A 25,716-nucleotide genomic window follows, 5' to 3' on the forward strand; every position below is an offset into this window, starting at 1 on the left:
ATGGAGTTGGTAGTCTTGCATCCATTTTACAGTTGTGAAAACTGAGTCATAAGGAAGTTGAAACTTACTAACAATTCCAGCCAATAAGTGATAAAGTGATAAAGTGTCTCTGGGTCTCAAATCCAGGGTAACAACTGCAGATCTTAGCCTCCTGCTTACAGGGGTTTGACATTGTAAGCTTTTAACAAAACGTTTGGCCAGGGAGTCATTTTGTTTAGAAAGCCTTTAGGAGTTGGAAGCTACTTCCTGATGATGTAATGTTTGACTCCGTGAGGTCTTTGGGGGTGGGGGAGTTCCAACTTTTAAGCCCTTAATAATGTTATGAGTAAAACAAGTATTGGCAAGACTGGATGGGCCTGTAATCTCTCTTAGCGGAGAGGTTTTTGCCTTCAGCTAAGAGTGCTACAAAAATAGCAAAGCACTTAACTTCTTTATTGTGAATCCTAATTCATAGTAGTTGAGATTGAATAACAAAACCTTACAGCTCAGAACTTCATTGTGTGATAAACATGACCTTGGTAAGGCAAGAGAAGACAGCAGGAGATGGGCTCGTTTAGGGAGCGCATTTAGTGAATCCTTAAGCCAGGGACACAGGCTTTCAGAAGCCCTTGAAGTCACCATAAGAATGTAAAATTTGGAAACCATTTTTTGGCTAAGGGTGCAGTGATCTTAATTTGTAGTGGATATTCTCATGAAAAAACATTTCAAGCAGTTGGGAGACTTTGAACCACCACTCTGATCTCTGCCTGATGGTACACTGTACCCACTACCAGTTGTGCAGGAAGCCCTTCTGTCTCTGGAGGATTTCTACACGATTCTTTTAAAGACTTTCTCCTCTTTGCAGCTGCTTGGAAGTTTATGCCAGCATCCCTGAGCCATTAATTAATTGTCTGGAATATATTGTTTTAGTTGCTCTAAAAGCTTATGGTGGTATGTGAGGATGGGGGTTGGGGAGGTGGCAAATGAATACAGATGAATTAAAGCGAGTTCTGTGTGGCTCTTTGTGGTTCACAGTTTGTGTGGTGGTTAGTGACTAAGCACTCTATTAAGAGAACAGTCATTACTGATGCCAGAGGGAAGGCTTTAAAAGGTGGTGGGTTTGAGCTACCACTCTGAGGCAGCAAAATATATTACTTAGCAACCAAGTGGAAGTTGTAGAGGAAGGCTGTGTTCCAAAATGATTTGAGGATAGAATTGAAGGTTCTTGGATGAAAGACTGGTACAGATGTTCACAGAAGAGACTTTCAATTTAAAAATCTTGTTCCTCTTCAACCTGGCTTATTAAACAGCTGTTTCTGACCATGAATGCTAATGCTGTACACCTAAACAGAACGTGAAGCCTCCTTTTTGAGAAATTCGAGTGTGTTTACTATAAATTTCAGGATAAAAATGTGTAGTGTTTAACTAAAAGATTATAGAAACCGTTCAATGCTAAGTACTTGGTGTATACTCCTTGATTTTTCTATAAATTTAACAGAATAATGAAAGAATTACATTCATGTTGACTGAGCAACTTACACCATTTTTTTCTCTCTCTAGAGCTGTAGGTAAAACTTGCCTACTGATCAGTTACACAACCAATGCATTTCCTGGAGAGTACATCCCCACTGTGTAAGTATCCAGTTAAACTGGGAATTAACTTGTCTGTGATGTGTTTTTTTTTTTTTTTACCTTTGACCAATGTTTTCGCTATAAAGGCATTCTTAATTTGTGCATGAACAGAACTAATTAATTTTCCATCCAAACATTCACCAAAGTCTAATTATAAGGTATTTGGGCTTTTTAAAAAATAATCTAATGTAAAGTTTCTATATTGTGACAAAACACACAGCTTTTCTAATTGGTTTGTAGACATTCAGGAAACAAAGTTAACTAACTGAAGTATGAAGACTGGATAATAGAAGAGTCTCAGATAAATTTGGCTCTCTGGGCTGTGTGTGTGAAGGATCAAAGAACTGGAACATGAAATATGCTGTTACATTGTAATTGGCCTTTTCTGGCAAGGAATCTGATGGTTGCTTGTCACTGTTGAGTTATCAGGCTGTTGAAATGAAACCAGGGTGTGTGTTGGGGGCAGTTATGGGAGGACAGAATTGGCTACTGAGCTGCTTAAACCCTCTTGGCAGCAGAATTGAGTGGAGATGGAAAAGTGCTTTTCTGATGATGGGGTTACTAGGGAGCCCCATGTAGCCGAGCCTCATAACGTATCGCCCTGTAGCCATGGTGTCAGTTCTGTCTTGACGGCTGCCATGCTGGTGGAGAGGGAACAGCACAGGTCCCACCTGTGCTGACCTCGTCAAGCACAGCACTGTATGCTGCAGAGGTCTCCACAGTTGTGTAGAAATGGGATCATACTGTCCATGTTCTGGTCTTATGGTGGGGACTTTCCTAATCTACACATAGGGTAGAGTTAAATCATTGTCAGTTGTCAGTGACTTTGAACTACAATACCTGGTAACACCACTGGTCGTTAGGTCTTTTTTTTTTTTTTCCTGTGTTAAAAACATCATTGCACATGTCTTATTGCACATGTGATTGATTTTTAGAAGTGGAAGTGTGCCAAGTCAACAGGGAATGGATATTTAAATTTTTGATAGATACTACCCAACTGCTGCCAAAAAGGCTGTCGCTTGGACCAGCTGTGACTGAAGTGGCCCCCTCAACTTAGACCATGGGCAACAGGTGTTAAAAGTTACCTTTTCATTTGCATTTCTGATCATCAATGAGGTTAAGGTCCCATGAATGTTCACTGTCCATTTGCAGTGTTCTGTGAATGGCCTGTGGAAATCCTTTGCTTGTTTTTCTACAGAAATTTTTTCTTACTGGTGGGACTTTTGTACATAAGGAATATTAACCCCTTTGTCTCATTTGTCTGTGAACTTTGTTATATGGGGTCTTTTGCCATAAAGAAGTTTGGCATTTTTATGTAAATATGCCACTCTGCCTTCATGGAGTTTTAAGTCTTACTTAGGAAGACCATTCCTACTTCAGTGATACAAAAATATCCTCTAGTAGTTTTTCTAGATTTTTGTGGCTAAAGTTTAAATTTGTTTAGATTTGATTTTTTTTTTTTTTTTTTTTTTTGGTATAGTAGGACACAGGCATCTGATTCTTTTTTCCAAGATGGAAAAAAGTCATGATACTGTTTACTGAATGATTTTTCCTTTTCTCACAGAAACAGAATTGCAAAACAGGCTTTTTTATGAAATCTAGTTGACATTCCGTTCTGTAAGCTACATTGCAGGCTTACTCAGACCATGACTTTGCTGTTGCAGTGTAGCAAGACCCTAAGTTTTAGTGTTGAGAGTATGTGAAAATGAATTCTGAATTTTATCTTACAGGCTGATGTATTGTGTCCTGTTTGGTACTTGCCCAGGTTTGAATTGCAATGCTAGATTTTCGTTTTAATGAAGTGCTTGGTGGTACTTCAATAATTTTTTTTTTAAATTTTATTTATTTGAGAGAGAGAGCGTGAGGCAGTGCATGAGTGGGGGGTAGGGGCAGAGGGAGAAGCAGATTCCCCTCTGAGCAGGAAGTCCAACTCCAGGCTCAATCCCAGGACCCCGGGATCATGATATGAGCCCAAGGCAGACACTTAACCAACTGAGCACCCAAGCGCCCCACCCCTTTTTGTTTTATTTATTTATTTATTTAAAAGATTTTATTTATTTATTTGAGAGAGAGAGAGAATGAGAGATAGAAAGCATGAGAGGGAAGAGGGTCAGAGGGAGAAGCAGACTCCCTGCTGAGCAGGGAGCCTGATGCGGGGCTCGATCCCGGGACTCCAGGATCATGACCTGAGCCGAAGGCAGTCGCTTAACCAACTGAGCCACCCAGGCGCCCACCCCTTTTTGTTTTAATGTCCGCCTTATTTTCTGCCCATCAGACAGGCTTTTCTGGACTGTCTCTTCTTACCAGTAACTACTTTTTGTGTAGCAACTTTAAGTTAATTTATGTGTGTAATTCGGTACACTCACTCTGGAAACGTTGTACTATAGCTTTTCAAATTAGGTTTGCTCTCTGTTACCATGTCCCTTTGGTTGCAGGCCTGGATGACCAGGGCTTGGTTAATTTCACCCTATACTCAGTGCGGGTGTTCTGGAACACTCGGTGTGGCCTGTGTGCCACCTTGTTGAAGATGAGTCCGATACGTACACAAAAAAGTCAAGTGGGGTTTGAAAGCGGGACTAATTTTATACTTTATTTCTTCCTGGGGAGAAAAATTCTTTTCTTTCTTCCTTCCTTCCTTCCTTTCCTTCCTTTCCTTCCTTCCTTTCTTTCTTTTCTTTTTTAATTATTCATTTGAGAGAGAGACAGAGAGCGCATGAGCAGGGAGAGAGGCAGAGGGAGAAGCAGGCTCCCTGCTGAGCCAGGAGCCTGATGTGGGGCTCGATCCCAGGACCCTGGGATCATGACCTGAGCCGAAGCCAGACGCTTAAACATCTGAGCCACTCAGGTGCCCCTCTTTCTTTCTTTTTTAATTGACTAATTATGTATTTTTATTGGACAGAAAGAGAGCATAAGCAGGGGAATGGGCCGAGTGAGAAGCAGACTCCCCACTGAGCAGGGAGCCTGATGCAGGGCTCCATCCCAGGACCTGGAGAGCGTGACCTGAGCCAAAGGCAGACACTTAACCAGATTAAATTTATGTATGTATGTATGTATGAATGTAAAAGATTTATTTATTTGACAGAGACACAGAGAGAGAGGAAACATAAACAGGGGGAATGGGAGAGGGAGAAGCAGGCTTCCCGTCGAGCAGGGAGCCCGATGCGGGACTCGATCCCAGAACCCTGGGATCATGACCTGAGCCCAAGGCAGACGCTTAACGACTGAGCCACCCAGGCGCCCCCCAGTTTAAATTTAAATAAGCTAAAAACTGAGCCACCCAGGCGCCCCATGGGAGAAAAATCTTAATGTTCTCTTTATTAAAAGCAAAGGTTTTCTATTGCTGACAGTAATTTGTTTCAGTTAAATGTAATAGCTTGTCCTTTGTTTCTCGGGCATGTTTCTTCAGGTGCATGTTTTTCTCCTTACACTGCAGCCGGTTTTCCCTCCACTTCTTAGGTCCTCAGGCTCCTCATGCCTGCGTGCTGGTGCATCTGCTGCCCTGGAAGCCTCCAGGCCACTCCTGGCCTTGGCACACCTCTGGGACCCTCACCACGACAGTAACTCAAGCCCCCAATCTGTGCTTAATGTTCTGGAGCTGCGGACTGACTGTTTTCTCTCCACTCTACAGCTTTGACAACTACTCTGCCAATGTTATGGTAGATGGAAAACCGGTGAATCTGGGCTTATGGGATACAGCTGGACAAGAAGATTATGACCGATTACGTCCCTTATCCTATCCGCAAACAGTAAGGATCATGACTGATTTTTAACGTGTCCTTCGGAATGTATTATTTTGCCTGTGTAATTGGGTATTGCCTATGGGTTTGCTTATACAGTTGGCACTTAAACACACAGGTTTGATCTGCAGAGGTCCAGTTAGACCAGGACTTTTTTCCATAAATACATTACAGTACTGTAAGTATATTTCCTCTTCAAAATTTTCTTAGTAATATTTTCTCTGGCTTATTTTAGTATAAGAATGCAGTATATTTTACACATAACATACAGAATATATATTAATAGACTGGTCATGTTATCGGTAAGGCTTCCAGTCAACGGCAAGCTGTTTATTAAAAGTTTTCAGGGAGTCACAGTAATACACGGAGTTTTGACTACATGGCAGGGGGGCAGTGGCCCTACCCTCCTGCGGTGTTCAAGGGCATAAGTAGTAGCAAGGTTAAGTTCAATAGTGAATGTCCTCCTAGATGCGTGCGGACCAAGGATTTGTTTCCTTTTTTTTTTTTTTTTTTTTTGGTAGCATTACCAGTTACTTACTGTGGTGCTATGCTTTTAATTTCAGTTTCAGGACAGCCATATGAAATAGGTACTGTTTTATTCTTGCAAACCAGTTTCAACAGTAATTAGTTTCAAGGTCAGTTTGCTTTGTAACAGTTTGGTACCATAGAATCGAATCAAACAGTTAAGATTAAGGTTCTTAAAAATCAAGTTAATGACTTGTCTTTTGGGTTTAATATTATTTTTCTTAAAGATTTTATTTATTTATTTATTTATTTGAGAGAGAGAATGAGAGAGAGCGAGCTTGAGAGGGGAGAGGGTCAGAGGGAGAGGCAGACTCCCTGCCAAGCAGGGAGCCTGATGTGGGACTCGATCCCAGGACTCCAGGATCATGACCTGAGCCGAAGGCAGTCGCTTAACCAACTGAGCCACCCAGGCGCCCAAGGTTTAATACTATTTTTCTATAAAACATGCTCATCTTTTATGGCTTTAGTACCTAAATCTCAATGTGGATTCAGGTCTTTTGTAAAGATATGTCCACTGTGTCCAGTCAGAAAAACTTCTAGATTAGTTTTGCTTCCATTTTAGACAATTAAATGATGTATATACCAAAGCGAATCAGATCAATAGCTGGTGAAAATATGCTTAGAAGCCCTTTTCTTGAAATAAGCAATTGTCTTATTTGTACCATTTGCTTATCTTGTTACATGTTTGTTCATCATTTTAAAAGTATTTTAAAGACTTTAAAGAGATTCAGGTGAGATTCAGGTGACTCACTGGTCAAAGGAATACACAGGTGACTCTGCGCTCAGTGCAGAGCCCAATGTGGGGCTCCATCTCATGACCCTGAGATCATGACCTGAGCTGAAACCAAAAGTCAGACGCTTAACCGACCAAGCCATCCAGGTGCCCCTAAACTTAGTTTGCATGTGCACAAATAGGGGAGAGGGGCACAGGGAGAGAATCTTCAAGCCGACTCCCCACTGAGTGCAGAGTCCTATGTGGGGTTCAATCTCATGATCTTGAGATCACAACCTGAGCCAAAATTAAGAGTCGGACGCTCAGGACACTCAGGACACTCTGGACTGAGCCACCCAGTTGCCCCCCCCCCCGCCCCTTTTTTCTCGTTTTAAGCTTTTGAATACAGCTTTTCTATCCAATAGTCATTGCCTTTTGTTATTTATTTCCTGCTGGAGGAATTACCAAATACAATCTCTTTGAGCCGTGGATTTTTGTTGATTGTCCTTTAGCTGAATTATAGTAATAGTGTTAAACAAAGACCAAGACTATAAAATGGGAGGTCTGAATGAGTGATGTCTCAGTTAATCTCTCCAGCTAAAAATTAACTGTGATTAAGTTTTAAAAATCAGCTCGTAATTACCAAATGGTGTGAGGTCTTCAATTATTCTAACCCCAGTGGGTGCTTGATAATTCCAGATTTTAAGTGGATTTGCTAACCTATTGATTGGTAGAGTAGGAGTCTGCAACCCACTGGATACATCTAGAAGGGCGGGGTGTCACTTCTGAGAAATGAGAACCACCTCCTGTGACTCAAGGGGTCCAGGCAGGGTGCGGCCTTTTTCTCTGAGGGAGTCACTCACAATAAGTCAAAGGTGACTTGGCAAGATTCCCACTCTGTATGCTAGAGAACACACTAGAGAACGCGTAGATAAAATAACAGACTGAAGCAAGCCGCAGGGTATGAGGCCTGACAGCCAAGCGGGTGGGGTGTTATCCTTCTGGGGCAGGACTTAAACTATTTATGTCCCATCTGTGTAAGGTGCTATTTTCCTGTCAAATACTTGGCCGTCTAAAAGGGGGTAAGGCATGATTCTTGCTCAGGTGGCTCCCGCATGTCGTGTGTAACAAACCACGCACCAGCACGGGGGGGTGTCATGGTGCTTAGAGCAAAGAGGGGAGAGCAGCCATCTGGCAGTTAAAGATGCGCCCGCTGGGGATGAGGAAGTTTTCTTGGCTCCTGGGGGGCAGGCCCCAAATGCCATCCTACCAAGAGGAGCAGGCTTGGTGGTTCCGGCTGGCACCTTGGCAGAGGGGACGCCTTTAAACTTTGCACTAACTGAAACATGGTCTCCAGTTGTTGACTCTTTGGTCTACAGGCCTAGTTATGTTTTGCTTCCATTTTAGACAATTAAATGATGTATTATATTAGCTCATCCATGTATATAGCTCAATATGTATTATTATAGCTCATCCATGACTGGGCTCAGACCCTCTCCCGAAGGGATCTCACCACTACTTAGGGCTTTGTGACCCAAAAACAGACATTCTATTTCCTGTGGTCATTTAACACAGCATGCTGTCCTTGTTTGTGGGGTGGCTCTGGGGAGCGGAGTTAAATCTGTGTAAGGCATTTGTTTCTACTTCTTCTCCAAAAGATAACGAACAGGTGGTACTTTTTAGTAGAAACTGTTCACATTTTTGTTTTTTTCAATTAAGTAATTCTTCAGCCTCTTCCATCCTTGAATAAGTTACCTTTATACTCTTTTTTTTTTTTTTTTTTTAATACTCTCTTTTTTAAAAATACCCTGAGTTCTGCACACTCATCTTCAGTGGCCTGCTCCCCATCACGGTGTGGTCCGAGCAGTGCTCAGGCCCAGCATTGTGCATTGTGTCCGGCCCACCGTATTTGTCTTTTTGTTCCAGGATTTAGTGGTGTGAAGGGGAACCTAGGTGACTTGCCAGAGTCACAAGGCCTGAGCTCTGTGTGGGTTCTCAGAAGCTCATGGTGCCCCACCTGTCCGCCGATACACTGGGCCTCTCCTGTCCTGGGCAGCCGGGTTCCTTCTGTGTGAGCTCAATCTGGAGAAAGGGCTAGACTGCTCCACATTGGTCAAAAGGAAAAACAATAGCATTTAGCTTGGCTGCTTTGATTTGCAAAGGCTTTCTACAGTTGGCTTTTACAGGATCTGTGTCCCCTGGCCAAAGGTCACTAGGAACACACCTGTGGCTAAACCAAATTGGGTTTGTCCTTGTGTCCCCAGTGAGACACACACCTTCGGGGCTCTGGGGTGTGCGATTCGGGTGAAGGCTTGAGGAGGCAGGGCTTGCTGTGGATGGGGTGCTCGTGGGAAGCAGGGTAGTTTTAGGGGTGCTCTAACCCATATCCTCTAGAAGGCGGGGATGAAGTGTGGCCAGAGCTGTGACTGGTGCAGACATAAGCACACAGTCTCGTTGGCTGGGAGAGGGGGATGTTTGGTGTTTTTAGTTTGCACGGTGACCTTTCTCTGTAGTCAGACAAGATTGTGAAGTGGTCTTCTATTTATTGCTTTACTTTTGGTCTCATTCCAGCCTGGTCACAGGCTGCCTCCCAGGTGTCAGGCTGCACCTCTCTCTCCAGAGCTTGTTTTCTTAGCAGCTCCCCATGGATGCCACAGGCACAGTGTCTTTGCCCTGTTTGTATGTATACGTTCCTTTTCCTGGTTTGTAGAATGCCTGTAGTGAAAAATGTTCCAAGCCTGAAGTAAAACCAGGTGGAAGGTCTTTGGAAGAGGAGAGGAGAGGAGAGAGCAACGCTGGGTAGTATGTTCAGAGCTAGGAGAGCCCAAAGTCTGCCCGCTGCCATTCTGCTAGGAGCTGACTTGTCTCTTGATGGTGCCCTCCACACATTCAGGGAAGGCAGTGGTTTTGAGTGAGGGAGAGCTGCCTTGTGATACACAGGTAATAAAGTCACTGAAGGCATGGTGGGAGCCTTTGTGGTTGGAAATGTCCTGCCAGCTTGGGGAAGGCGGCGTCCCAGCCAGAGGAAAGGTGAGCCTGTGACTCAGGTGGAATAAAGAGGCTCCAGGACACACGGTGACCCCGGGAGGAAGGCTGAGCAGGCCAGGCCATGCCTGGCCCCAGTGGCCTTGTGGCGGAGCTTGGGGGTTTACCAGGATGGGCGTAAACCTGGAGATGCCGCGTAAATACTGAGCAGCACGGACTCTTTGGGGTGTTGGGTTAGAAGGCAAAGGTTGGAACGAATTGCTACTGGAAGAGATAAATATCAGAAATACAAGGCATTTTATTTTTTAATTTACTTTTATTTTTTAGAAGTGCTAGTTTGTGTTTGTTTTTGTTTTAGAGGGTGGGGAGGGGCAGAGGGGGAGAGAGAATCCTAAGCAGGCAGTGCGGGGCCTGATGTGGGGCCCGACACGGGGCTCGATCCCACGACCCTGAGATCATTACCTGAGCCACAATCGAAAGTTGGATGCTTAACTGACTGAGCCACGCAGGCGCCCCTAGAAGTATTTTTTAAAGCCATATTTTGTCTGGGGGAAGAAAGGAGAAAGGAACAGGCAGATGGCATGTTAATGTAGGACAGAAAGTGTGTTTCTTCATCAAAAAAGATGTTCTTAAAAAATGAAAGGGGTAGAACAGATGTCGTTGGAGGGTATTTTGAATTGAGGCTGCATTTTTGTAGCCGATGCCCATGAGTCTGTGTGTCACAAAGATTTGGCATCACGTCAAGGTGTCGGGGGCACAAATCTTCAAAAACAGCTCATAGATTAAACCCAGATAGTTACAGCAATTTTAAATATTCTCACAATTGCAGATCACAGAAGCTTGAGTGAGGTGAAATTAAAATAATTTTTTTGTCCGATTGTCTCTTAAAAGAATTGTAGGTTTTAATGTTGCTTGAAGAGCAAGTCTTTCGATTTTTGTTGGAACAAAGAAAGGAATTGAAAGCACTGTGGTAAACACTAGAAATGCTGTCCCTCTGGGCAGTCCCGTCCAAAGCTGGGGGGTGGGGAATGAAAGGTCTCAGTGCGTCAGTGCTGTTCACTCCAGTAACGCAGGTCCCGAAATTCAAACCGCACTCCCAGCGTGTGGGGGAGGAGAGGACCAGCACGTCTGTACGGGAGACTTGCGGCGTTCAAGGCTCTCAGACCTGGCCGTGCTCCTGGGGAGCCTTTCCTCTCAGAGGCCTGTTTTTACAGACAGATGCTTTCCCATTTGCGGCGGCTTCAGCTGGACTTAGGTCTCAGAGGTTTTTGATGGAGGTCTTTGACAGGTGTGCCTGTCGCTAGTGGGTGTCAGTGACAGCCTACGGACGCACCTTCATTAAGGACGCTTCCTTCACATTTCCTGACTGGCTGTGACCTGTGTGCTTCCTCAGGCATGTCGTAGCGCCTGCTGGACAAGGAGCACTCTGTGTGCTGCCATGGGTGGGCTTGAGTGCCTCCGTCCTGCCCCTCCCCCCAGCATTGGCCTGACCTCGTGTCTTCACCATCGTTGACCTTCACAGGGTTTGATGGAGTGCTTGGTGGTGTTTGACATCATAGATGTTAGATAATCATCTGCTTTCAGATCCTTTGGGAGGGTTGAGACCGAATTCTGATGAAGAAATAATGGATTATATTGACTTTTATCTTCCTCAGTTTTTACTAAACTCAAACAAAGTTCTCATGCATTACTAGGTTGCAGAAACGTATGGTAAGGATATAACCTCCAGGGGCAAAGACAAGCCGATTGCCGTATGTAAAACTTTCAGTCGACTTCAGTTTCAAGCTTTATCTGTTCTCTCGTTTCACTTAGTTTTCCCAGGATTTCCTATTGAGCCTCACGTTCCTTGAGTGTTCTGTATTTAATTCACTCAGGGCTGGGTTTTGCTTGACCAAATGTGCTTTCAGTAGAGCAAGGCAGTTTACCTATTAGCTTGAATTAAAGCGGTTTGTGAACTGCTTGCTCCCCTCCTGAGGGAAAGGAGGAACTATGAAGGGGCCTTTCTGGGCGGGTTGGAGATGGAGGCGTGGAGGCTCCACCCCGGAGCCTGTGCTTGAGCCGGAGTGGGACTAACCGTGGCTGCCGGGCCCTCCTCCCCCCGCTTTGGTGTCCCGGTGCAGCGGGCCTGTCTGGGGCATGGCTGTGTGGTGCTGGGGAGCTAACCCAATCTTGCTTTGAAATGACGTAATCAGGTGCCCAAATGCCATGGTGATTCTTGGACAAGCCTGTGCATGCGCCAGCATTTTTTAAATGTCATTTATAAAAAGCTGTTGTGTGGGATGTTTCTCTCCCTTTCCAGGTACAAGATATCAGCTGGATGATTGAAAGTGTTAGCTTGGGAATTGGGTACATTTCACAAAGTAGCATAGTTGCCTTTTTCCAGGAAAATGTCTTAAAAGCCTAGCATTTTAGAAAGTCCTAGGCATTTTAAAATATAGGTAAATCTTTAAATTCAGCTTTTTATACAGTACAGAGTGGGACACATGGTTTCCGTTCAGTCAGAAATTCTTCCAGGTATTTACTCTGCACCGACTTTTCCTTTGAACCTCTACTTCAGCTGCAACTACCCTGTGCTGCAAGTCCTCCAGAGACCCTGCTTGGGTTTGAGAAGCTGACAGCCAGGAAGATGCCCCTCACACGCTAGACCATCCTCCTTCACGGTGGAATGTGCTCACGTAGCAAACAGCTGAGCCCCACTTTGTGCCAGGGACTCTGGTGGCAGTTCTTAAAGAAGCAGTTTAATTGCAACCCAATGGTCAACTAAACGTGTATTGAACGTGCACATGGGGAGCTTACTGAAAAGCATGCCATTGGTAAATGGTTTTAAAATAGACTCTGCTTTTGATAAACTGAGACCACATTTTACAGAAAAATCGCAGTGGTATCTTGACACTTGATTTTATCCCTATATGTAAATAGGGCCATTAAGTTCCTGGTGGGAGTTGGGAATGATGGAAAAGAAGCCTTTTGCGGGTCTGATTTGAGGCCTCCCTGGCCTCCAGTAAATTCTAGCACATTCCAGTAAATCTCCCTTCTTCTCCCAAGTAACTGGCTGCTTCATGTGCTGGCCCTGCTTTGGGAGCCTTCTGACAGAACTGAAGGGGTAACGAGGGGGTAAGCTTTAGACACAAGCTGCTGGTACATAACATGCATTTTGTCTCATGATTCATTCCCAACAGCATTTACAAAGCAAAGTGCATTTGTCATTGTAAGGCCATTTCTAAACGCCTCCCTGTTTCCTTTTTATAGGATGTATTCTTAATTTGCTTTTCTCTTGTGAGTCCTGCATCATTTGAAAATGTTCGAGCAAAGGTAAGCGGGGATGTTTTAGAGAAAGATTTTGTTACATAATGTCATTCTTGGGAGGCAAAAATACCATTTAGTGATAGGAGTTTTAATTATTTAAATTGATTTTGTAGTTCTATTTAGGTAGCGAATCAATTTTTGAAGTATAGGACTTCGTTATGTAGAGTTCTAAAGTTTTAGGGTCTGATTCAGAAATGCTGTGTCCCTTGTTAAAATGACAAGCACTTTGGAGTCAGTCTGATGGGGTCGTCTAATAAAAGTGGCGACGATGATTTTGCACTCCTGCATCTCACACGCTTCCTAGTGAAACAAGACACGGGCAGGATGTCCTTAAGTTGTGATCAGGGATGTGTTCGGTGGGGGTCATGGTAGCAGAGCTGAGACTTCAGTCCAGGTGGAGTTGACTCTCTTCACTGGATTTAGGAAGGATTCTCGGAGATGATCTAAGAACTTGACTCATTTTACCAAAAGGTAGTTGTTTTGGGAGGGGGACCTTCACTTCTCCCCTTGCTCTTGTTGATGAGTAGGCTCGTTAGTCTTGGGAGTCCCAGCTTGCTAATTGAATGCCCACAGGTAGGCCTGTGGTTCTGGAAGGTATTGCAAGGGGGGGTGAGCAGGGCTGGAGGGCAGGGTGCCGTGTCCTGCTGAGGGCTCTGCAGGGACTAAGGTGGGGTGGCTGACACAGTTTGGCGCCCGTAGAAATGGAATTTAGGCGAATGATGTTCAGGGAGGGAGTGTGTCATGACTTTTTTCCTCTCTTGAATCTAGTGGTACCCCGAAGTGCGACACCACTGTCCCAACACCCCCATCATCTTGGTGGGGACTAAACTTGATCTCAGGGACGACAAAGACACGATCGAGAAGCTGAAGGAAAAGAAGCTGACACCCATCACCTACCCGCAGGGTCTAGCCATGGCTAAGGAGATCGGTAGGAAATCCGCATTCTCACATCTGCTTTGCACATGCTTTTATTTCTGTGGCAGAGATGAGAGTCTAGTCTGGGCAGGTAGAAAGTGAGTCTTTCTGACTCAGGCTCCTGTTGACCTCTGGGGAGCCAGCGAGGCAAGGCCCTCGGTGTGAGCCTTCAGGAGCCGGGCACAGGTCAGGGGTTGCTCTGCTGCACCCAGTGGGTCAGCAGGAGGCAGGGCCTGGGGAGCCGCTTCCCGCCCTCGTGGTGGTCAGAAGGGTGGCTCTGCACGTGGCCAGGTGGCTGTACAAGGCTGTGTTTCTCGGCAGGTGCGGTAAAATACCTGGAGTGCTCGGCACTCACGCAGCGAGGCCTCAAGACAGTGTTTGATGAAGCGATCCGAGCGGTTCTCTGCCCCCCTCCCGTCAAGAAGAGGAAGAGAAAATGCCTGCTGTTGTAAATGTCCGGGCCCGCCCCCGCCCCGTCCCCCTCGGAACCTTTGTACGCTTTGCTCAAAAATGGTGGAGCCTTCGCACTCGATGCCAAGTTTTTGTTACAGATTAGTTTTTCCATAAAACCATTTTGAACCAATCAGTAATTTTTAGGTTTTGTTTTAAGTGTAAGATTTCAAACTTTCACGTTATATTAAAATTTAGGCCTAAAATGTCAAGCTTTCTTAAAGCCTTATTTTTCAAAAGCCCCTGTTCTTGCTCAGATTAAGAGTTGCCAAAATACCTTGTGAACTAAGTTGCGTTGTGCTGAGAACACTAAGCACTAAACCGTTCGAGAGCTGTGTCTTTCAGAAGAGCCGGCAGCTCAGGTTTGCCCCGCACACACTCCCACGCTCCTTTCTGGTAGGAAAGAAGCACAGCCTCCTCCCCCAGCTGCGCCAGGAGGCCATCTAACCCCGCGCCCTCCCCTAACACTGTACTGTACGTCCTCGTGGAATGAGTGTAATGGCTCAACTCTTCGAACCAATCTTTTTGATTTTGTAGTGAGATTTTTTTTGAAAAGTTAATGTATTCGCTTTTGCTGAGATTTTGAACAGACCTCTTCTTCCCGTGTCCCTTCGGCGAAGTGTCCACTCCAGCTGTGGGCGCCCGGGCCAGGGGGGTGTGCAGCACGTGACGCGATCAAAGAATGAAGACAGTATTTTGACAAAATACAGAGGTTAATTTACACTACATTGTACACGTCCTAATTAAACTGAGTAAAAGTGTCACGGGTAAAATATTAAAGGTTAACTTCTGTCCAATGCAGTAAATGACGAAGGTCGGTATTATCACTGTTTAAGCTTTTCCTTTTTCTTAGACCTGCCATCCCTCCTGAAATTGGGCATTTAATTCATCTTTGAACTGGTCGTTCCCATAGTTGCTAACTTAGTGCTTTTCTTATAGAACCCATTCTTAATGAGCAATATGCCTCCTTGTATTATAAAATCTTTCTGATAATGCATTAGAAATTTTTTTTTTGGTAGATTAGTGAAAGTGCATTTCTGCTTCCTTGTTACTTTATTCAGAGCTAATAAGCGCTTTCCTTAGTTTTCTAGTAACTAGGTGTAAAAATCATGTGTTGCAGCTTTACGGTTTTTGAAATATTTTAGATATTCCTAAACTATGAACTTTCTTAACATCACTGTCTTGCCAGATCACCAATACTGTACCCTGACTAATGCTGGCCCTCCTCTCTGCCTCACCTCCCTGGACACACGCTTCCTCTTGCTCTGCCTGACCATGTTCCCTTGGGTCTGTGAGGTTCTGTAAGCCCGTGCTTGTGCTAACGAAGTTCTGTACAACTTACCCACTGGCAAGAATATAAGGTTGGACCTCTCAACCACTAGAACATTTTTTAAATTGACAGTTGCAGGATCGTGGAGTGTTTTTACATTGATCTTTTGCTAATGCAATTAGCAGTATGTTTTGCATGTACGACTTAATAAATCCTTGAATCATATGACTGTAATACTTGAATTCTTGAGAACAACCTCCTGGGGTATGTGTTTGGTTGTCTCACCTGAAAATCTTGGGTTGTTGGAAACAATTTCTAGTGCATGTTTTTCATGCTGGGGGGACAGGGAGGGCCCCCCAGGGGGGGAGCTGGAGGAGTCCGCAAGCACTGGTGCTGGGGGGCAGGTTGGGTTTTGCACCTGTTAAATGCTGGGGAGATGGTGACATGCGCACAAGGGTACGTGTGCATGCACATCTTGGGCCCGAGCTCTGGGCTGAAGAGGCAGATTTTTGGGAGGTAGGGAGGAGGCTGAGTAGGACCTTAAGATCCTTACCAGAGCCTGAAACTGTACTATGAACTTGTCATGTTAGAATCAATTCTCTAAATTATCCTTTTTATTGCTCTGAAGATTGCTTTAGTTTTGAGCATTTTTTTTAAAGATAAATACGCAGTTTAAAGACCTCGTAGTTCCAAAGGTTTGCTACAAAAACATCAGCCTTCTCCCTTCACACCCTCCCCAAAGGCAACCAATTTGAATTCTTTTAACTAATCTTTGTTATTTACCTCCATATGCCTAAGTGACATCTTTTTTTTTTTTTTTTTTTTACCTACTAGATCACCAGTTTGTTTTTAAAGGATAGAATTCGAACAGCCCGATGGAAGAGATGCCTAGGGTCAGGTATGGGGGAGGGACACAGAGCCTCCACACCCTCTCCAGGAGCCCCCTCCCCAAATCTCCACATGTTCACCCACCTGCAAGCTGCACTCCCCACCGCGCACCCCCCCCTTTTCTTTCCCTGCAGGCTTTGTTACATAGCTGTGCCTATTAAATGACAGGCGGTTTGTTTGATTCAATCTCCAGCCCCTCTCCCCTCCCTGGGTGTCAGGCTAAGTCACTTTATTGCTGGTTGCATTTTCAGTTTTGGCTGTTACCACAGATAATCTGTGCATGGCAGTACCCGCACCCCGCCCCCCTCCCCCGACACAAGAGAATGATTTGGGTTGGTAGTCACTATTGAGTATGTTACTGTGTGAATATTCCTAGCCGAGCCATGGAATAACAATTTGGCTGCACAAACTTCTGGTTTCTTTAGGGATAATTTGTACTTTATCTGCTTCATTTTCTGTGTGCTTAATGATTTAAGTGAACTTCCATCTGCAGTCTAAATCTCTCAAGATGATTGTATTATGTATTTCACCGATTTTTATTTTCCTAAAGTCTCAGAATCCTCTGGCCACCATTTCCCGATGTGCTGATCTTTAGTATAATCCCCACGCCTAACCTGGGGCTCGAACTCACGACCCTGAGATCAGGAGTCGAATACTCTACTGACCGAGCCAGCTGGGTGCCCGACTCCTTTTTAATTTGCTTCATCTTGAACAACAACTCCAAGAGTTTCCTGAGAAGTGTGTGGGAATCTGTTTCTCAGCCCTTGTGTCTTTGAAAAGAACTTTGTTCTCCCTTGGTCCTTTCTGGCTGGTTGGAAATTCCGGGGTGGAAATGCGTTCCCCTCAGTTTGGAAGGCAACTCCCATGGATCTTCCTTGGCCGTTGCTGTTACGTGGGGTGAACTTTTGTTGACAAGTTCTGTGGGCTTTTTTTCCCCCGTTTTGCACATCCTGGGCTGCTTTTCTCCTTTGTGCTTGGGTGGGCTCCGTCTGCCACCATGCAGCTATCTACCGCCCAGCTGCTCTGGAGGTCCACCTGTCATGCTTTTAATTTTCAGGCATTCTTTATTCTCCACTTTTCAGGCTCACGCTCTGTTTTGTGGTTACAACACTTTCTCTGTTCCCAAGCTGTGGCCAGGTAGTTTCTCCCAGTCCCTTGTACTGCGTGTGCCCAGCAGTCATTGGCCCATGCTTAAGGTTGAGAGCCCATAAAAGCAGATTGCGGGGGCGCCTAGGGGGTGCAGGTGGTTAAGTGTCTTGACTCTTGGTTTTGGCTCAGGTCATGATCTCAGGGTCCCGGGGTCGAGCCCTTGCGTCGGGTTCCCTGCTCAGCATGGTCTGCTTGGGATTCTTTCTCCTCCCACCCCCTCCTCCTCATGCTTGCTCTCTAAAATACCTTAGTCTTAAAATTGGGTGGGGGCGAGAATGGAAACTGGGCACCATGGTGGTGTCAAGGGGCGTCCGAGAGCTCTTAGCTTTCTGCCACTAGGAATGTACAGGAATTGTGTTTAGAAACAAAACTTGTGGCAGTTGGACGCCATGACATTTCAAGAGTTTTTTAAATGGGCTTTTGCAGGTACTCAAGAGGCTAAGGTGGTATTGGTGTGATGGCCGAGAGGCCCCGAGGGAGGGGTCTCTAGAGGTCAGGTTGCCCTGGAGAGTCTTAGATGTCTGGCATCTTCCCTCAGTGTGAGAAGCTGAGGAGCACCATCCCCTTGCCTCCCACCGCGCTGCTGTCCAGGGCCCCCTCCCCCACAGAGCAAACCAAGGGCCAGACTTCCTCCAGCTTTCAAGTAAGCCATCTCACTTTCACTCATCCCCTGCTCTGCTGGGGGGGAGGGGTCGGAGTTGTAAACCAGGGTAGTTCTGGTCTTTCCTCCTCCACTTAGGATTCTATTTACCTCTAGTCAACCAACTGTTGCTTTTCTTCTTTCCCCATCCTTGTGGGTTTATGCTTTTAAAGAGATCCACTTACGGGGGGGCGCCTGGGTGGCTCAGTTGGTTAAAGAGATCCACTTACTGTCATTTTCTGGCACTTCAGTGGGGTTAAATCAGATGCCCGTGTGATCTCCAACCTTTGGAGATCTCCAACCTCTTGGAGCCCAGAGCTCCAAGAAAGCTTAAGGCTGCATTTTTGCTTACAGTAGATAAAAAACTTCTTTTAAAACAGGATTGCTATACAAACTACCCAGTAAAATAGACCTTCCTGGAAAGGTCCAGTGGACGAGTACATCACTGTCCAGACACGAAGGACACATGTGAGTGCTTTATTAACTCCCTCTGAATCCACTGGCTGGCCTCCAAGAGCCAGAACACTATGTGCAAATGAAGCAGTGAGCTTGATGTGGAGACAGTGTTCAGGGGCAGGGGTCCCAGTTCCCAGCCCGACCTCAGGGCCACCCAGGAGAAAGCCCATCTGTGCAGCCAGGAAAATCCAGTTTGCAAAATAAATTGCACAGCTGTACGCGCAGGTCAGACTCCTCTCAACAATGGTAAGACCCTGTCAGTCAGTGAAAACGTGGTGTCGGGGTGGGAAGCTGATCCATCAGGGTCTTAAACCTGGCCTTGGCTTCCCACCCTTTCCTGGGGGCAGTTCTCAGATCACCAAGGAATGGCCCTGGAGCTTCCTGGAGCTTCCCGGAGCTTCTGGCGGGAGCCCCATCCTCCGTGCTCTGTCCTGATAACTGATCATGTTAATACTGCGATCAAAAGGACTTCCCAAATTATTCAGTGACTTTAGAAGACCATCCCATTCCTGCCGGTGGACATCCAAGGTACTGCCATCACGGGAATCACTGATTCTGTCAGTTTTAAGAAGTGTCAGTCTGTCGTCCTGGAGCAGTTTGCATGAGCCCCAGTTACACCACGTCCACATTCAGGCTGCCTCGGGCTGGGCAGAAGACGGAGCCGGCCCTGTCCGACACCACGCTGTCCAAGGCTTTCATCAGGACATGGGGCATGTGGTCTGTCAACATCTTGGGACCGATGAGTATTTTGCTGAATTGTGATTCGTGTGACCACCTGGCACTGTACTGGGCAGCAGAACGCCAAAACCTGGGAAAGACAGAAGGTGAACTGGCAGAGCGGCCCTTTAGGCTGAAACCTGTGCATTTTCGACCTGTGTGGACTGAGCCCCGTCTGCTCCGTGCCCATGAGGCCTGCACTTACCTCCCTGAAGCACCTTCTTCCTCCAGGTGGATGATCCTGCCGGGAGGGTAGAGAGGCGGGTACTTGGTGGGGGACTCCAAGGGGGAGTCACTGGAGAAGCTGTAGGTCGGGGACCCGTGCGTCAGCAGGCTCTGCTCCCCCAGAAGCGGCTGCGTCAGGTCTCCCTGGGCGCCCCCGTCCAGCTCCGTCGGAAAGTTATCCGGGCTTCCTCCAAACAGCTCGTACCAACACCCGTACAGCAAAATCTGGTACTGGCCGAGAGACCCAAGAAGGCAGCCTGCTCGTTACTCTGTGACGCTTTCACTGTCAACACAGACCTCTGCCCCAGAAGCTCGTGCCGGAGGACGGTGACCCTCAGAGCTCAGACTAACGGTCTTTCTAAATCCTGGATCTCGGGGGCGTGGAGGTCAGTGGCCTAAACTCCTGCGTCTCTTGGGCCATGAAGCCGTATCAAACATGAAGCAATATGTAAAAACCAAATCCTGCCGACGAGCTTTACTCTTTCCCTTCACGACATTTATTAATTTTTAAAACTCGGTGGCGGGGGATAGTTGGGGGTAAGGAGAAGCTTATTTTAAATAAAAAGAATTTGAGTAACAACCATAAAAAATGTCAGAAAACTGGTTAAAGTCACTTCTAAAAACTCTATATCCCCTCCCTGCCTTAGGGGATATATCCCCGAAGAATCATTTTTAAACCTGTCCTTTAAAAAAAAACAAACTTTTCAGTACATCACTGCTATCTTTCTCTAGTGGTCAACGAAAACTTACGTCACCATTTTTAACGACTATAATATTCCACAGTACACACACACTCGTACTTCTTCAACTCTGTTCAGCAGCCTTATTTTCTAAGCTTTGGGACCAAAAGCATCAAAATATTGTTGGTCACAAGACAGGGCTAAGAGAGTATGACAGAAAGCAAATCACATAACTAGAACAGGGATGGTTCTACTATAGTATTTTCTAACTGTGGCATTTCATGACTGACAGCCATTTGCTTTCTTCGGCGTCATCTGTAGAAGCACACGAGTCTGTGTGGAGGGTCAGAGAGAGGTTCAGGCGACGGCATCAAATGCCCCGCTCGAAGAGGCTGTGAGTTTACAAAACTCTCCTTGGCGCACAGCCTCAAACTCCTTAGACCCTCTTACGGGGCCCCGCAAGTTACCTTGGGCTTGTTACAGTGAGCAATCACTCGCAAGATTCTCTTCTTCAAATCTTCCAGGTTAGTCACACTTAACCTGTTTGTTAGCAAAAGACCAGATTGAGCCTCAGTACTTGGTCTTTCAGCTGCTGCAAGCCCAGATGAAGCATCCAGTTGACTCACCTGGGAATGACATCCTTGCCTAGGACAAGTGACACGATGAAGTTCTTAGAGTATTCATAAAGGGATTTGCTGAAATTTCAGGGAAAAAAAAATTAGTGAAGTTTCAGGATTATATTGCCCACAAAGAACTCCAAAGGGAAATGAAGTAACTTTGCCAGGTCAGTGAGCTAAGTTTTCAGAGTATAAAACTGTTCTCTACCCTTTAAAGGAAAAGAGAAATAAAATGGAGATACTCTGATCACAGCAACTCGTTTGCCAGATTCTAGTAAAGCCACAACATGCACCAACCAGATCAAGATGGCAGACCGAGCGAGCCTATGCTTGCATCCTTTGACCCAGCGACCCCTGCTCGGAGGAATCTAACAAAGACGCTCGAGACGCAAAAGGCTATTCACTGCAGCTCTTACTGCTTGTCCTAGCAGAGGCTCCAACCCCAAATATCCTTCTGTGGAGAACGGTTCAATTCACAAACCCCGGCCCGCCCGCAGAGTACCGAGTCCTTTGTGCTCTGGGGGGTGATCCCAGGATGTGTGGTCAAGTCAAAACAAGCAGATGCACAAGGGCATGAAGTGTATGCTACCTTCTATCTAAGAGGGGAAGGGATGCAAAAATAAACATACTTGCTTTCATATATAAATGAGAATAATGGAAAACTAAGTCAAACACTAATGGCTACCTTAGGGAACAAGGACAGAAAGGGACATTTCTGAATGTAACTTGTTTATAGAGTTATCTGTGGAACCATGTCATTGGTTTATTTAATTGTAAAAATTAAAAGCAATTCCTAAAATCAAAAGCCAAATGAAACAAATGAACCTAAACAGTGCCATTAACCAAATAAGAATTATTTCAAGTGACTACAACAACAGAAATCTGGCTGTACATCCCTAGTGGGAATATCACGTAAGAACAAAACGGCAAAAAAAAATCTCAAACTGCCTTCAGCAATCATTCTGAAACTGATCCATCAGTCTGTTTTCTAGGACATACAGCCAACAGTGCAGAGGAACGTGTTAAAAGTGACATGGTGAATATGCAGGAGAAATCCAGAATGTGGATTCTCCAGAACTAACCTGGTTTCAGAAATAAAGAGGGAACTGAAATATCTATACATTAAAGGAGAGTTACATAATTTCCATGTGTGTGTGGATCCCTTGTACACATGCTTTTAAATTTGATTTAAAAACAAAAATACAGTTCCAAGACAAACCCACCGCTGAGGGGTGGGGGGGGGTGGAAGGAACCAGTGGCAAAGGGACACAGGACATCCAATCCAACCTTGTTTGGAATTTAAAGAAATTAACTGTAAAACATTTATGAGATAATGAGGAGAACACGATCAATTATTGGAATTAAATTTTAAGTGCTCTATGCTTTAGAGACACATTAGGGTATTTACAGATGAATGACAGGTCTCAGATTTGCTTCAAGGTACTCCAGCCACAGGGATCTGTGGGAAGTACGGTGGGGTACACTAAGATTGGTCATGTTAACAAATTATTGACGCTGATGAAATGGTGGCTTTTTATACTATTTGGTTTGAATTTTTAATTTTTGTATGAAAATTCCATTATAAGGCAATAGTTTTAACAGATCATCATAAGCACTGAAGAGAGAATCAGTGAACTAGTAAACAGATCTGAAGAACTATCCAGATCGTACCACTAAAAGCAAAGAGACAGAGGTGTGAACGAGAGTTAGAGATGCGAAATAAGAGCAAGGGGCGCGATGCCTGATGGGAGGCTCTCAAAGTGGGAGAACGGAGAAGAGGCAGTCACATGTGACTAGGCCTTCACAGATTTGAGAATCTAAAACTTTGAATCGAGAACACTGAAGACGATACACTTCAGATTAAAGCAAGCACCCACATAACCTGGATGCATCTTACTGAGTAAAAGAAAATGCAACACAATCCTGCATACTGTAGGATTCCATTTTTATGACCTTCTGAAAAAGGCAAAACTACAGTGACAAAAAAATCCTTGTGCACCTGGGGGGGGGGGGGGTTGTGTGTGTGGAAGGGCCGGATGGCAAAGGGACACAGGACATTTTAATGGTGATCCTGTCAGCCCCGAAAGGCAAAAAGACAAAACTGTCATTCATGAAATTATACAGTTTAAAAAAAAAATCTGCAGATGAATTATAATTAATAAGCAAATTTAACAAGGCTGTTGGATACAAGATCAAAAGACAAATTTCTATGAGATTAATACATGTCAGCAAAAGATGTGTAAGACTGGAGAAAATCATTAAAAATTGAGATATTCAAGAGTCCCTAAATACCTGAAAACTGACTTCATGTTCAAAGGTGGGAAAACTCAATAATACATCACTTACCTCTCAACTAGAAAATAAAGGCAGTTGAAATAAAAAGTCTAAGCTTTTTGTTTATGGAACTTGCAAAATGATTCTTGGGCTAAGAATAGCCAACAAGGCTTTTTAGCCAAAAAGAACATCACAAAAGTGGAAACTCCACAGCCAATAAATACATGAAAAAAGCCCCAATTTCATTAACCATCATGGACACGCAAATCAAACCACAATGAAACATCACTGCACACCCATTGCACTGGCAAAAAAGTTTTAAATCTGAGATTAACTGTTGGTGGGAATGTGGGGCGTGGCGAACTCAAATACACTGCGGGCACACGTACGCTGGCGCAGGAGCACGGGTGTGTCACACGCGAAGGGGGGGCATGTGCACACGCGTGCTAGTAATTCCCACCTCGATCTACACCCAGAGGGGATCAAACAACCGACGTCCCTTAGCAGCGACACAGACCATTTGTGATCCATGTACGATGAGACAGAACCAGAACGGACAGAATCATGTCTTACAGGTATCAAACAATGGGGAACAAAAAAGGAAAGTCACAGAATAAAATTAAGTACAATTCTAGTTCTGTAAATTAAAAAAAAAAAAATTTTTTTCAAAGCCAAATTATTATGTGGAGACCTGCATATACGTGGTAAAACTACCTTAAAGCAAAGGAAGAATTTTCAAAGATCAGGATGGTAACGCTCTGTGGACGGGAGAGGAGAGGATGCTCGGGGAATTTCGAAGGCGCTGACTGCTCTTGTTGCTCAACCTGGGTACAGAGTTGTTTTGTTTTGTTTCGTTTTTGAGAGAGAGAGCACGAGCAGAGGGAGAAGCAGACTCCCCACTGAGCAGGGAGCCCCTTGTGGGGCCTGACCTGAGCTGAAGGCACATGTTTCACCGACCGAGCCACGCAGGTGCCCTGAGTGTGTATATTTTTAAATCGGCCTTACTGAGGTACACACCGCAGAACCACCCACTCTTAAGCGTACAATGAGTTCTGACAAATGCATATAACTGTTTTAACTACCAGCACCATCAAGATAAAGAGCGTTTCCATCGCCCCCAAAAAGCTCCCTGTGTCCCTTGGCAATCAATCCCTCCCCCAACCCCAGACAACCACTGGTATGCTTTCTGTCATCATGTACTTCTGTCTTTTCTAGAAGGTCACATAAATGGATTCTTACAATAGGTCTTTTGTGTAGGGCTTTTTTCAGACAGCAAAATGCATCCAAGCTGTATGGATGTTTGTTGCTTAGTTTCAAAAATATGTTTTATGTTGTTTCACAATTTATAAATTCAGGTATTTTTAAAGTCACTCATGTCTTTTCATATGTACAAGTATATATTTTAAAATAGAACTTAGGGGCACCTGGGTGGCTCAGTGAAGTGTCTGCCTCTGGCTCAGGTCATGATCCTGGGGTTCTAGGATAGAGCCCCACATCAGGCTCCCAGCTTAGCCAGGAGCCTGCTTCTCCCTCTCTCTGCGCCTCCCTCCGACTCTTGCTCTCTTGCACATGTTGTCTCTTGAATAAATAAGATCTTTAAAAAAACTTAAAAAGAACTTCTAAAAATTTAAAAAGTACACCAATATTTATATATAACAGATTTACAATAATGAGAAAAATGAATGTAAATATGCATCAGTACACTAAATAAAAATGCCATAACCAGATGATAGAATACTAAGCAGCTCTATAAAAAACATGTTCTCAAACAATATTTAAGGATATAATGCATACAGATTATGTTAATTTGTAACACACACAGCTGAAAGTAAACAAATAGTTACAATGGTGAATTCTGGGTAGAAGATCTTTGATCTTTCAACCTTTTCATATTTTCCAAAATTTCTGTGTTGGATACAAATTTATTTTTTCCTCCCTTTTTTCCTTCTTTTCAATTGTAGCACAAATTTCGTTTAGAATCAGGGCAAAGATTATACAAGATTAAGTATGTTGAGTAAGAAAGGAAAAATGTACTTTTCAAACTTAAAATAATCAGTAAACAAATTCAATAAAGTTGTAGGACACAAATCAAGAGAGACAGCTTGGGGGGTCTTGCAGGGCCAGCCCCAGACCGCTGCGGTGAAGCAAAGACTGCAGCACAGCGAGGCAGATGGATTGTTTGCTTTCCCAGGTGCGCGTAAGGTACGTTTACACCACACTGAGGTCCGTTAAGTGTGCAATGACGTGTCTAAAAAGCCAATGTACATACTTACATTAACAAATATTTTATTGCTAGAAAATGCCAACCACCATCAGAGCTTTCAGCGAGTCAGTCATAATCACGGGCCCCCCCAGATCAACATAACAAAATACGAAATAATGAAAAAATTTGAAATATTGCCAAGAACTATTAAATGAAACAGAGACACAAAGTGAGCAAATGCTGTTGGAAAAATGGCCCCGACAGACTTGCTTTTAAGGCAGAGTTGCCACGAATCTTCAATTTATTTAAAGAAAAAAAGAAAAGAAAGAGCAGTACTTGCAAACCACAATGAAACA

The 25,716-nt window shown here is 44.7% G+C and overlaps 2 protein-coding genes across 5 annotated transcripts in view; one reads left to right on the forward strand and one right to left on the reverse strand.

The window, feature by feature from the left end:
• RAC1 (Rac family small GTPase 1) overlaps nt 1-25,716 on the forward strand; it is a 40,395-nt gene that overhangs the window by 8,857 nt on the left and 5,822 nt on the right. Inside the window, exons 2-7 of one of the 4 annotated variants that reach the window (XM_088016726.1) lie at nt 1,540-1,611; nt 5,240-5,357; nt 11,265-11,321; nt 12,820-12,882; nt 13,645-13,804; nt 14,113-14,453. In XM_088016726.1, coding sequence (XP_087872852.1) covers nt 1,540-1,611; nt 5,240-5,357; nt 11,265-11,321; nt 12,820-12,882; nt 13,645-13,804; nt 14,113-14,243 — 601 coding nt within the window. In that variant the 3' untranslated portion in view covers nt 14,244-14,453. Of the gene's footprint in view, nt 1-1,539; nt 1,612-5,239; nt 5,358-11,264; nt 11,322-12,819; nt 12,883-13,644; nt 13,805-14,112; nt 14,454-18,086; nt 18,192-18,568; nt 22,874-25,716 lie in introns of those variants that run through there. The other 3 variants (XM_088016723.1, XM_088016725.1, XM_088016724.1) reach the window with 3 other exon arrangements.
• The window catches only part of DAGLB (diacylglycerol lipase beta), a 28,129-nt gene continuing 21,062 nt past the window's right edge, over nt 18,650-25,716 (reverse strand). Inside the window, exons 12-15 of the mRNA XM_028088490.2 lie at nt 20,893-20,961; nt 20,734-20,806; nt 19,567-19,817; nt 18,650-19,452 (exon numbers count right to left, since the gene is read on the reverse strand). Coding sequence (XP_027944291.1) covers nt 19,257-19,452; nt 19,567-19,817; nt 20,734-20,806; nt 20,893-20,961 — 589 coding nt within the window. The 3' untranslated portion in view covers nt 18,650-19,256. The remainder of the gene's footprint in view (nt 19,453-19,566; nt 19,818-20,733; nt 20,807-20,892; nt 20,962-25,716) is intronic.

This window comes from Eumetopias jubatus, unplaced genomic scaffold (assembly GCF_037043125.1).
Source record: "Eumetopias jubatus isolate StellerSeaLion01/CBP00866 unplaced genomic scaffold, mEumJub1_p1.0 scaffold_12, whole genome shotgun sequence".
NCBI lineage: Eukaryota > Metazoa > Chordata > Mammalia > Carnivora > Otariidae > Eumetopias > Eumetopias jubatus.